Consider the following 12852-nt stretch of genomic DNA (forward strand, 5'->3'; position numbering starts at 1 on the left):
TTATCGTTTCTTCATATTTGTGTGGCGTAGTTGGATTTTCTGGTATTGTCATGCATGTGGCTAGTGAACCATATTGAAGGTTATCGAGGCAATGTTATTCGTTCATTCTCGAAAGGACACAACAAAAACAGCTCAGAAATTGGCACCTTTATATTCCATCTTACTTTTGTGGGTTTCTATTTGGTTGAAATTACTTTTTGAAATTGTTAATAATAAATGAGGAAGGTTACATTGGTTCTGATGCAATTGCATCATTGGACTACGATTCCTTGCAAGTTTTGATTTCAGCCATAGCAACTGCCTTGATCTTTGTATAATATGTTTCCTTTGGGGTATATATGCCATTTGCTCTCTTAATAGTCTTTCTTTTATACTATTTCTTTATATATAAAAGGGATAAATCGAGTATCATGTGCTATACTATTTTTAAAAAAATTAAAAAACGAGTATAGACGGTCGGCTATACTATTTTTTTAATTCGAAAAATGAGTACCATGATCGGCTATACTATTTTTAAAAAAATTAAAAACCGAGTATCGCCGGGTGGCAATACTATTTATTAAATAAAATAAAATAAAAAAGCCGAATGGCTGTACTAATTAGGAAAAATAAGTCTAGCCGCTCGGCTATACGATTTATTAAGTAAAATATAATTAAAAATCCGAGTAAAGCCGGTCGGCTATACTATTTCTTGTTAAAAAAAATTAGGAAAATGAGTATAGCCTGGTAAAGCCGCACGGCGGCACGATTTCTTTTTAAAAAATTAAGAAAAAACCGAGGTTTGCCTTTTTGTTTGGTTGTTGGTGATTCATTGTTGTGTTGCAGCGGTGGACTTGACACAAAAGTATTTCTCCACAGTTGCATCAGCGCCAACTATACACAGTGAGTCTGGAGTTTCTACCTTTTCGTTTCTTTCATCATGTGGTTGCATTCCTTGTGATAGGTTTTGTTTTCTAGCAGCTCCCCTGTTCTGAAAATAATATTTGTAATCATTATGTACTTGTCCACATCCAGTTAACTGGTATGACGAAAACTGAATATCGCATCGCCCTAAGATCATATTTGCCAAAGGTGTGTGGGCTCAAACTGAATACCATAGCTTGAGCTATTGCAAGTATATTAAAAAACACTAGATGCATCCATTGCTCCTCTCTTGTCTTTGATTTCTGCTGTTGCAGGAACCGGAAGCAAAAACAAAGTACTGAAAAAACTGATAATCTCAAAACGCAATTAAAGTCTGATGATACGCAGAAAACAGGTTTACATAAAGTCTAATGATCTTTCAACTCAATTAACTAAATTTGATCACAAAGTAAAATTCATTCTTGATGTGCAACCATTTCCATGTCTGTTCTGGATGGTCAAGCCTCATCTTCTGTGGTTTTCTCTTGCAAACTCTCTGAAGGTTGCTTCTCTTTGGCCTTGGAGGCAGCAGCACTGCAATTTCATGGGGAAAAAATAGATTAATTCAAAACTTATTACCAAAGGCGCAAAACATTAATCACTTTTATTAGAAAAAAGATTACTAAGATTATCAATATTCTGCAATTATTGTGAGAATCAATTATATTATAAGAAATGTGATTTATGAAGAACCACATTATGAAATGACAAAAATGGATTCCAAAATTAGATGTTTGAATTTCTTTTAAGCTTTTACTTTTAAGAGACGAAGTTATTTGCACATGACGTGTATGACACGAGTACGAGTACGAGTACAAATAACAATTAAGTAATATATACCCTTATTTATGCTCCCACTAAGCGCGGGAGCATTGGGAGATTATAAATAAAGCTTCTTATTTATTTTTATTTTTAAAAAAAAATCTATCTCATCGCACGCTCCTTATAAGCAATGTTATCTCTCCTCCCACCTAGCAATCTCCCCTTCCTCTTTCTCTTTCCATCTCTATATAAATAAAAAAACAACAAATAAACATTATCAAACAAAAGTATAAAGTTTTGCACAACCTGGATTCTCCTGGTGAACTAGAACTTGCACTCCCCTTCAGATTGGATTCAAATAATACTGGTTCTATGAGCCGGATGTCAAAGACCTTCTCTTCTGCATCTTCCGAAGTTGACCAGTAATTGTATCCTTGTTCATATTTTCTCATCTCAGTTATGACATGAGAGGGCTACATTACACAGAACAAATATTCACATATCAGTTATTTATGTGTATATGTATGTTGTTTTGGTTAAACAAAAAAAACAAGGAGGCAGAGAAAAATTAAGATCATAGTCTTACCAGATCAGGATGTATTGGTGAATTCAGACCATCAGATAGATCATGCTGCAAGTCTTCTTCTTTTGATTGGTTTTTTTTCCCATCAAGTTCTTCCTTCTGCTTGCAAAGTTCTAGGTGCTGTTTCATAATATGGAGTTCTCTTTCAAGTCCCTGAATTTGGGCATTGAGACCTCTGATAATGCCAAGACAACCATTCACAGGATCATTTTTCCTTGCATTCCCTTCCGTGAGAATGCTTTCAGCAGCTGCCTGTCTTTGATCAGGTGCAGCCATGGCCATGATCTTTTGGATGTTGCTCACACCAAAGATCTTATGAGCATTTTGGAACTCACTGTACCTGCTGGCTGGAAAGTATGGGGCCATTTCACAGGTCTCGTCACATTTTCTCCTCTGCTGCTTGCAGGAAGCACAAGGGTGGTTTTGAGCTGCACCCTGATCCCTATTTTCCATGATTGCTTGTTCTCACTGAAAATGAACCAAACAGAAGCAATTGAGGGTGAGGAAAAGCAAAGAAATTGGGATTTAATTGAGAGTTAAAGAGGGATATAAAAGTTGGCTCAAGCTTTTGGTTCATGAGTTGGATAGCATCAGATTTTGTGAAATATATTTTGGCATCTAAAATTTATTTGGATTTTGTACAAAACCCAAATTATTTTTATTTTTGTGGTTTAAGGCAGCATACGCATGGCCTGAGTCAGGGTTTCAAAGCCAATTGTCAATTTGTCATCATTAGGAAAAGCCCTTCAGTTTCTTTGTTTTTGAATTTGACTCTGCTACAATTAATCTCTCCCGTTTCGTTCATGCATCTAACAGTAGTGTGACAAAGTTCAGTGATCAGCATATGACAACTCAAATCCCAACTGAATTTTTATAGGGAGAGGGAAATCGAACCTATGACTTCAAACATTGAGGTAAATGCTCATAAATCACTTAGTTATAAACCACTTCACCAAATTCCAACCGGATTACTAAAGAGTTATATAGGATTTTACCTTGCTTATTAAGCTAATTTACTATACTTTCCATTGTTTTCATATGCAGAATTAGAGCTGGGTTGGTAAGAAAACAAATGACAAACTGCTATATGGTGATTTTAATATGTTACTATTGTCTGCATATTTGCCTGCATACCCTTTGTGGTATGCAATTATTCACTCCAAACTATTTTTCTTTTTATTCTTCTTCTAGCTTGGAAATTTCTAGCACTACCAAATATGGTTGGTTACCCTGAATTTGTTGTGGTTCTATCTGTAAATTAAATTAGAATTTACTTATCAAGCATTGCTTCCTTTAAATCTTATTTGGGTTGTGCTTTCCATACCTATGTTTTGCCATCTTTATTTGAACATACATCAATTTTGTACAAATTTGAACCTTTGGAAATGTATAAACACAACCCATATTTATCGTAGTTTGATTCTCATGAAGTATATATCAACTAACTCTTAATTTAGTGTTTCTTTCTCTTTGTAAAATTAAAAGATGTTTCCAACTCGAAACTCCTCTCCAGCCCATTGTTGAAAGAAAAAGTTTAGGGGATATATGCACATTTTGGTGCAAATTTAAAAATAATTTATCATTTTATTCAAGCATGTGGGCCTACCTGGCTCAAGAAAACATAATCAGATAGCCTTATATGGTGAATGGGCCCAAGCAATCAAACGCACCGTATTGGGCCTACGGCGTCCACACTTGAAATCCGACAAAGACATATATCTCGCCATCGTCATCGAGAAACCACAAACACCGTCTTCAATTCAAGGATTGCGTAGTCGAAACGCAGCGTTTCATCTTTCCCAATTACACAGAGAGAGCGAAGAGAGAGAGAGAGAGAGAGAGAGGGGCTTGAGGTTGAGCTCTGATGGCGGGAAAACCCCAACCGGTTCGCGTACTGTATTGTGCGGTGTGCAGTTTGCCTGCAGAGTACTGTGAATTCGGTCCCGATTTCGAGAAATGCAAGCCCTGGTTGATCCAGAACGTCCCAGACCTTTACCCGGATCTCGTTAAAGGTTCTATTTTGCACCCAAACCCTAATTTCTTCTGTTCAGTTTTAATCACCCCGCTTATTTTCTTATGATTGCTCTGTTTTGTTTTCTTCACTTGCTATATGTAATAAATTTGTCATCTTTTTTTGTTAATAATTTAGTTCTTGTTTTTATTTTGGGCAGAGGCTAATGCGAAGGAAGCTGATAAAGTAGCCAACCAGTTGCAGTCTACTGGTATATCTTCTGGTGGAGATGGAGCTGCTTCTTCAGGTAATACTGTAAATATGTGTACAGGTGTATGTAGCAGTGTATGTTTGTATTTAATAATGAATTTATATGTTTTTGTGCATGTGTGTTACTATTTCTGGTCTGGATTGGATAAGTTATTAGTATATGTACATATTGTGTCTCTGGTATATGCAATGCATAAACATGGTACATATTGTATAAGATGTATCCGGGCGTTTGTATGTATGTTGTGATTGTTATTGTACGTTTGGCAGCTATAAAATGAGTTGGGATGTTTCTCTGTTTGTTTCTTCGTCTTTGTTTTTCGATTTAAATCTATTTGGAGAGAATTGTTTTCCACTTTGCAAATTCCAATTATAACGAATTTCATTACCCCCACTATCTCTCTCTCGGGGTTGGTGGTGGCACTTCAGCACCTAAGCAAGAAGAAGTCAAGCGTCTTCCAGGCGGGAAGATTAAGAAAAAGGTGAGACTTTTGAAATTATTTGTTTTTGAGGATCTTTATATTACCATTATTTAAACTTGGTATTGGCTTTTCTGTAGGAGAGGCAAGAAGTTACTATTGAAAAGATGACGCGTAATAAGCGAAAATGTATCACCACTGTGAAAGGGCTGGAGCTTTTTGGTGAGCAATCTTCTGCTTTACATCCTTGTTTTCCCATAGATTCTTATTTTGTTTCTTTTGTCATTAACTTAGTGCCTTTGATTACAACTCAGGTGTCAAACTTAGTGATGCTTCAAAGAAATTGGGGAAAAAGTTTGCCACAGGAGCCTCTGTTGTTAAGGTTTGATAGACTTTAAGAAGGGATTTTGAAATCCGTTCTGCCATGTGTGGTTATGCTTGTTATGATTAATTTGGAATAATTGGTTTCAGGGGCCAACTGAGAAGGACCAAATTGATGTTCAAGGGGATATAGCCTATGACATTGTGGAGTTTATTACAGATACCTGGCCTGATGTAAGCTACTACACATTGTTTTCTCTTTCTCCAATAGGATGTGTTATTTTCTCGTTCTCCAATAGGATGTGTTGTTTTCACCTTTTATTCAAACAGAACTTCTTTAGTGTTCCCATAAGAACGTTCACCTCTTTAATGCGTTTTATGTAAGAACTTAGGTACAAGTAGAAGTACTATATGCTAGAAGTGAGTGAATGAGGATCCCAGTATAGTTGTATGAATCCAATAAGATCTTCACAGCCTTGGATGTCTCATTAACATTGAGTTGATAAATGAAAACTAAACCATCACGCATATGAACAGCAGCCACAATTGGACTTTGGGACGTATCCACCATTCAGTGTCAAAATTTTCTGTTGTTGATGCCTGCTCATACTGGTTCTGCTCCTTGTTTTGAACTTCTTTTGACATTGTTTTGAATTTTATTATTATGAGTCCATGAATGATTGCAAGGGCTAGCACCACGTTTAGGAATTGTTTTTAACGAATTCTTTATAATGGCCAGGGCATCAAGGATTATCCTTTCATGCTTCTTTTTCTCTACATTTGTACTAGAGGGAGTTATTTAATATTCCATTGAAGACCAAAAGCCTTGCTTTAACCTTCCGATTATCAAATATGCTTATGTAGATGCCTAACCTAAATATCAAATCTGAATATAGACATCACAAGTTGTACTAATTTTTTATCTTCAATTTAATTGTTTAAAATAAAAAAGTTAAAATGTAATGCTGTATTTAGCATCATTAATGGCTTTAATTGATGTTGGAATTGAATCGTGGACTCCTTGGCTGTGAAGATGTATTCCTAATTTGTTTGCCATGAATTGAACCCGTACTTAAATCATACCAAAAACCCAAAAACAAACATTTATCTGAAGAAAACAATTGAGAAGGTTCTTTGTTTGATTGTTCCCCCACCCCTTCTTTTTCCAGTTTCGATTTGGTAGTCTTTTGTTCTTTGATAAGATCACTTTATACAGCCTGTTTGGGTTGAAGTTTTAAGATGTGCTTAGTTTACAGTACCTAAAATAACAATATATTCTTCTTCTTCTCCTCCTCCTTTATCAGGTCCCAGAAGCTGCAATTTTCTTTATAGAAGATGGCAGAAAGGTCCCAGCTGCTTGAATGGTATTCGTGGCACACAAATAAAATGGAGCATGTTAGCTTCAAAGTAAAAGGCCGCTGGACATACTCTTTAAAGTTCCAAGAGTCCAACAGCCAGTGAGACTTTTGCCCGCTCTAGAATCTCTTGTTATCTGGGTTGCAAGAATAGTGTATTTTTTTGAGTTAAAACAGTGTTTCAAGATCTATGATTTGCTTTGTATAGGGGCAAAATTCTATGTGCCACATTGCTCTGTTTTTGTGTGTCACATATTACCTATAGGTAATTTTAAAGAAACAGGTTTTCTCCGGTATATCGCATACATAGTTTATCATTGTGATGCAATACTCGGCTGCTGCGTCTTGTAAACTTGTTGCTTCTGTGAGTTAGCAAAATGAGAATCAGAATAATATCCAAAATTTTGAGTTACCACATGAATTTCATTCCGTACTTTTCATCTTCCACCTATCCTTACCAACTGAATCTATGCAGGTTATGAAAGTTTGCCAAAACCTTGGAAGCTTCACTTTTTTCTGCCTAATAGAAAAAAGGAGAAGAAAAAAATGGCTTTGGATTGGATAGTCTATTGCTCTGTGAAGCTCTTTTCTTAACAGAGAAGTTTTAGCGTGTGAAACCCCTTAGAGTAACAACCGTAATGCCGCATCAAACTATGTCTTCGCTAAGAAGGAAATGATTTTCCCTCAAATATTTTATCTTAATTTTATATTTATGGTAAAATGCTTGTCAAACATGCAATGCAAACCAGGGGCGCAGACAAACGTGAAAAGACAAATTTTTCCACCGACCCAAACAGGCAGATACGAAATTGGCTCTGTTGACTACAGTGAAAAAATATATATAAATTTATTTGATTTTGTCAAAGAAGAAGAGTGGTTTGATTTGATGGGATATTTATTTCAATAGTAGGTGCCATTAGAGGTGGGTTTATGAGTCCGCTGGATGATGGGCAACAAATTGTGGCCGTGAGGGCTTTTTGTGTACCAAAACAAACCCATTCTTGCAGGCCCCAAAAGCAATACTAGAAAAAAAGATTTCCATTAAAAAATAAAAGATTCGAAATAAAAATGCTAGTCATTCCACATTTACCAAGTAAGAAATCAACTAGATATAAACGCTCACAAAGAGAAAATACCAAGTAATTTGAAGTGGGAAAGTTGTACAAAAGGATTTATTATAGGGTAAATTTATATATATAATAAATAAATAAATATTATATCCAAGCCCCCAAGGCTGCAAATACGTAAACAATGACAAGAATGCATGGTCGATGAATCTGTACGGAAGTACAAGTCCTCTGCAGCACATTGGCTTGTAAAAGAATGTTTGTGATATTGTGAATATTAATTTATCATTTGACACAAGTAATGAACTCAGTCTGCTTATCTATTCAACCGACAATTTCTTACGGAAAATACAAAGTTTATTCAAGGTCTCTTAGTCCTTGCGTAAATATGCAAAAGGATGCATTTGGAGTTTACTGATTTGATCAGGTCTCTTCTTCTTCTTCTCCTCCTCCTCCTCCTTGCGTACATTTGGAAAAGCATATGCAACTTGGCCGGCCACTAAACGACGTCAATTAACGCCACTCCATGCTCCTCAAATCCCACGTCAAATTTCTTAACTCCTATTTAATTCACTCTCCTCTCTCAACACCTCTCTCCTTTCTCTACTTGTGTTATCTTTATTTAAAAAAAAATGGCTGAGAATTTTGCAGTGCCAAAATACTTGACCACCATGACTTTTTTATAGGGTTTACGATGCTATCCACAACCTGCACAAGTCTAGTCCTATTCCCACCCAAGGACATTGCCGGTATGCTTCGAAACGACACAGAATCCATCAATTCAACCTCTACAGATTATGGCCATATAGTTCAAGAATTCCCAGCTGCAGTTTTCAATCCAACGTCACCGAACGACATCGCAAGCCTGATCCTATTCTCAAACAACAATTCTGAGGCGCCTTTTGGCGTTGCTGCCAGAGGCCAGGGCCATTCTGTTCGAGGACAGGACCTGGCCCATGACGGCGTTGTCATTAACATGACGGCGTTGAGCAATGGGTCTAGAATTGTGGTCTCCGAGAGCCTGTCTTTGGGTTCTTATGCTGATGTTGGAGGTGAGCAGCTTTGGATTGATGTTTTGCATGCTACACTCTACCATGGCCTTACGCCGGTTTCGTGGACCGACTACCTGTACCTGAGCGTCGGTGGAACGCTCAGTAACGCCGGCATCAGCGGCCAAACGTTTCGTTTTGGACCTCAAATCAGCAATGTCTATGAACTGGATGTTGTGACCGGTATGAAGACTTATCTCAGCACTCTATCTTTGTTCTCTAAATTGGAATAGCCCCTTTTTCTTTTTTCTGTTTCCATTTTTTGTCCTTATCTATGCATGAGATATATTCAATGTATTTGACATCATCCGGCTTTCACTTTAAAATCCTAACCACTATATTGCCTTTTGTATTGCAATTTGCATGCATGTTCACTGGAAATAAATGCACCTCAACAATCGTTACAAACAGACCATGCATTAACTTCCCAAGACTTCTCAATCTGTTGTCCCTATTTATTATATGAAACAAATTTCCCAAATTTCCTAAAATCAAGCTCTTCCGATAATGAAAGTTAAAACTTGAATTTCCTTTTTAATTTTCCAATTACACATTTTTTTTAGTACAAGCTATCGTCTAAACTACATGGGAGGGAGTTTCTCACACACACACAACTGAAGCCATAAGAGTTCAAACCTAAGACCTCTAGTCTGCAAATCAAGGCTATTTTCCACTGGAATTGAACCAGGTCAAGTTTTTGGTTATTAACTATTATAGTTAGATTTGAAGACACATATTCATATAAAGTTTTCCCAGGAAAGGGGTTTAATGTGATGAGGATTTTGACTTTATCTACAGGGAAAGGAGATTTTATAACTTGTTCCTCAACCAAGAAGCCTAAGCTATTTTATGCTGTTCTTGGAGGTTTAGGCCAATTTGGTATTATAACCAGAGCAAGGATTGCCCTACAGCCAGCTCCAAACAGGGTATACATTATAATAGATATACTTTCATCTTTTCTTTCTTTTCTTTTTTTTTCTGCCTCAAAATAGGATTTGAGTTAGAGTTGACATGAACAACATATATACATTGCAGGCTAAATGGTTACGACTACTTTACAGCAATTTCAGTGCATTTTCAAGTGACCAAGAACTTTTAATCTCAACAAGTGGTAAGATGGAAAGAGATGGGTTCGATTATGTCGAAGGTCTCCTTCTAATGCAGCAAGGTCCTCTAGATCTTTCATTTTATCCAGTAGCCGATCAACCAAGAATAGCTTCTCTAGTAAACAAATACGGCGTCGTTTACACCATAGAAGTAGTCAAATATTACGATGATAGCACACGAGATACAGTGGACAAGGTACATTATTTCTATCCTCAACTTTGAGAATGTGCATGTCATTCATTTGGCCACTACAAGAGACTAACGATTTATATTTCCTTGTACATATATATAGGTAGTTGAAAATTTGACCAAAAGGTTAAGCTTTGTTCCTGGATTTATGTTCGAGCAAGATGTATCCTACGAAGAATTTCTGGATAGAGTGCGAAATGAAGAGAAAATGCTTAAATCACTTGGACTATGGGATATTGCACATCCATGGATGAATCTCTTTGTACCAAAATCACGAATTTCAGACTTCGATTCGGGTGTTTTCAAGGACATTCTTCTTAAACAAAAGGTCCCTGCTGCACTAACCCTCATTTACCCCATGAATCGAAACAAGTAAGTGTCCGATATACGTACATTCGATTACTATTCATGGAATCAAAAAATTCTGGTTTTTTTTTTTTTGTGTGATCTAATGAGAAAAACATGTTTTACATGGTTGAAAAATGATATTGCAGGTGGGATGGTAGGATGTCTGCAGTTATTCCAGATGAAGATGTTTTCTATGTTGTAGGACTTCTGCATTCAAGTGGGTTCAATGAATGGCAGGCATTTGATGAAGTAAATAAACAACTACTACAATTTTGTGAGGATGCTGGCATTATGGTCAAACAGTACCTTCCCCATTACGAGACACAGGAGGACTGGAAAAACCATTTTGGATCAAACTGGCAAAGCTTCCAAGAAATGAAAACTAAATCTGATCCAAACAAGATATTAGCTCCAGGACAGAGAATTTTCAACTCCTTATTGTAATTAAGTAGTGGCAGTTGGAAGTAGGGTGGTTGTTGTGCCCCCCACTGTAATAATCGAATAGTAATAATCTAAATGTTACCACTCAGTTCATGAAAAGCTTTCATTAATTGGTTCATTTTGTCTAATTAAGAAGTCAATCTGGAGTAGGAGAATCTGAGCAGTAAATCATAATTTGGAGAGAGTACACGGTAATAGTAGTCCAAGACTAAAAAACAAAAGAAAAAGTTTGGCTGTGAATCGAATTGAAGATTTGGAAAACCAAAAGCAACCAGAAAGCATATGCGGAAGAAATCACTTGCCATGATTTGGACAATACATTGATAGTTTGGATTTTGCGAGAGATTGCATTATCATGTGAAGGATATTTTGCAAGAGATTGCATTATATCATGTCAAATATATGGACAAAACTACTGTTGCTTGCTATTTCTCTGAAGGTCTCGCGTATATTGGTAGGGCTCACTTCTATTAAAGAGGTGGTCAAATTTCACGATCTATATTTATATATCTTCAAATTTCTATTTCTTTTAGTGTGAATGCATGAAATTTGAATTCTGAAACGATTTAATATCATGTTTGGCTGAGCTTTGCCAAAGTCGTCGCAGTCCACTAATTTCTTTGTTTGGATGGACAAAATTTTCATTTTTTTCGTTCAAAAAAGTGAAACCAGAAGAAGAGCATGCATGTCCCAATTGAGTCCCACAGAGAAGAAATAGACACATAACTACTCATTTCTGTAAAAGATACATACATGTATGTATGATGATATGAGTAAATATGGTAAAAGTAGTAATTAATATATTATTTGAAGAGAAATGATTGTGATATCCATGGGGTTGGGATATAAGGTCATGCTCCATAGATTATCAAGATCCAATTCACACTGCTTTATTGCTTAAAAAGAAAATGTGTTGATTCCTAATTATCATATGCTGCCAAAACGTTGGTTTCAAATTTCATTCACATCTCGGCAGCTGAATATTCAAATGACATGGGATAGAATAGAAGAAGCTTCGATTGCTTGGGGACCATGGGTTAAGTAAATCGAGTCAGTATCTACTCATATATCCTTCAAATCTTTGAACAATATTGCAAATCTTGCTGTCAGCTGGAAACTTCTCAATAAGGACCAAGAGAAGATTGGTCAATTGAACATAAATTTCCACTAGGCAATCAAAGACCCCATGCAAATTGGAGTGACCATGAGGTGTCCCCCAACTTGTCTAATTGATGATATCCAAAAATCTGATTTTCAAAAAATTGTCGTGTCATTAGCTGCATACGACTACAAGTCTTTTTTTTTTTTTTTTTTTTAAATCTTGTATCCGTAGTAATTATATAAATATTTGATGAAAACTCATAGTTGTATACAACCGATTGCATCTGACGAAGTTTCTTCCTCGCAATATCCTTAAAAACCCTAACTCTTCTAGTTTTCACTTGGCCTAATATAGCAACCAAGATCACTTGAAATACTAGTTTAGACAATTTGTACAAAATATATGTCGTAAGTTACAAGATGGTCACCACTAGACTCGAGGAACCAAAAAGTAGCTAGCCCACTAAAGAACAGAAAATGAGGTACAGTATTTACACGATTACGCGTTGGCTGGAAGCAAATTTCACTGGGAGAATCATGTACCGCAGTAGACACGTTCACAAGACAACAAAACAAAAGAAAAATATATACATGACATGAACAATTGAACATGAAAGAGGGACACAGTATCCAAGTACAATGGACTTGATGGAAACAAATCTTTCCCGATCGGACTGCTTGAAATGGACCATTGGATTCTGTCGTACATTGATTGATACTCTCCTATAAACTGACTACTCTTATGTCCAATAGATTGACTGGCAGGCTTTGGGAGCAAATTCCACAATAAACATCTGAATCTGACTCAATCCATCCAGTCTCCACCATGTAAAATTTACTTTACCTTGGAAGATATCTATAAACTCCATGAATGGTGGGTGGGTCCATACAACCAGGATTGGTGAGAATTTTGCAAATGTCGTCCGCGTGCTAAATCTTGTCATTAATGTAATGTAAACTTCATATGCATTAACAGTGAGATTTAC

General features: G+C 36.4%; 2 protein-coding genes across 2 annotated transcripts; both read left to right on the forward strand.

Moving 5' to 3' along the window:
* Positions 1-3991: 3991 nt before the first annotated feature.
* On the forward strand, positions 3992-6860 carry LOC103340689 (Translation initiation factor SUI1 family protein). The gene is made up of 7 exons (XM_008244130.3): positions 3992-4260; positions 4420-4506; positions 4899-4951; positions 5029-5110; positions 5203-5270; positions 5360-5443; positions 6514-6860. The coding sequence occupies exons 1-7, from the start codon at positions 4113-4115 to the stop codon at positions 6568-6570; spliced, it is 579 nt and encodes a 192-aa protein (XP_008242352.1). The 5' UTR covers positions 3992-4112; the 3' UTR covers positions 6571-6860.
* A 1182-nt stretch (positions 6861-8042) lies between these two features.
* On the forward strand, positions 8043-10854 carry LOC103340727 (cytokinin dehydrogenase 4-like). Its single transcript, XM_008244171.2, is given in 6 exon segments — positions 8043-8309; positions 8312-8863; positions 9479-9606; positions 9716-9982; positions 10080-10348; positions 10471-10854. Coding segments are annotated over 6 exon segments (1560 nt in total). The 5' UTR covers positions 8043-8263; the 3' UTR covers positions 10769-10854.
* The last annotated feature ends 1998 nt before the right edge of the window (positions 10855-12852 follow it).

Source organism: Prunus mume, linkage group LG8, assembly GCF_029339155.1.
Source record: "Prunus mume cultivar Tortuosa linkage group LG8, ASM2933915v1, whole genome shotgun sequence".
In the NCBI taxonomy this organism is placed as follows: Eukaryota; Viridiplantae; Streptophyta; class Magnoliopsida; order Rosales; family Rosaceae; genus Prunus; species Prunus mume.

What these genes read in the sequence shown, in the direction of transcription:
- LOC103340689 (XM_008244130.3), top strand. Translation starts at nt 4,113, where the DNA reads ATGGCGGGAAAACCCCAACCGGTTCGCGTACTGTATTGTGCGGTGTGC. An exon ending in GAAAGGGCTGGAGCTTTTTG is followed by an intron (nt 5,111 to 5,202) that starts GTGAGCAATCTT and finishes ATTACAACTCAG; the next exon opens with GTGTCAAACTTAGTGATGCT. An exon ending in CAGGAGCCTCTGTTGTTAAG is followed by an intron (nt 5,271 to 5,359) that starts GTTTGATAGACT and finishes AATTGGTTTCAG; the next exon opens with GGGCCAACTGAGAAGGACCA.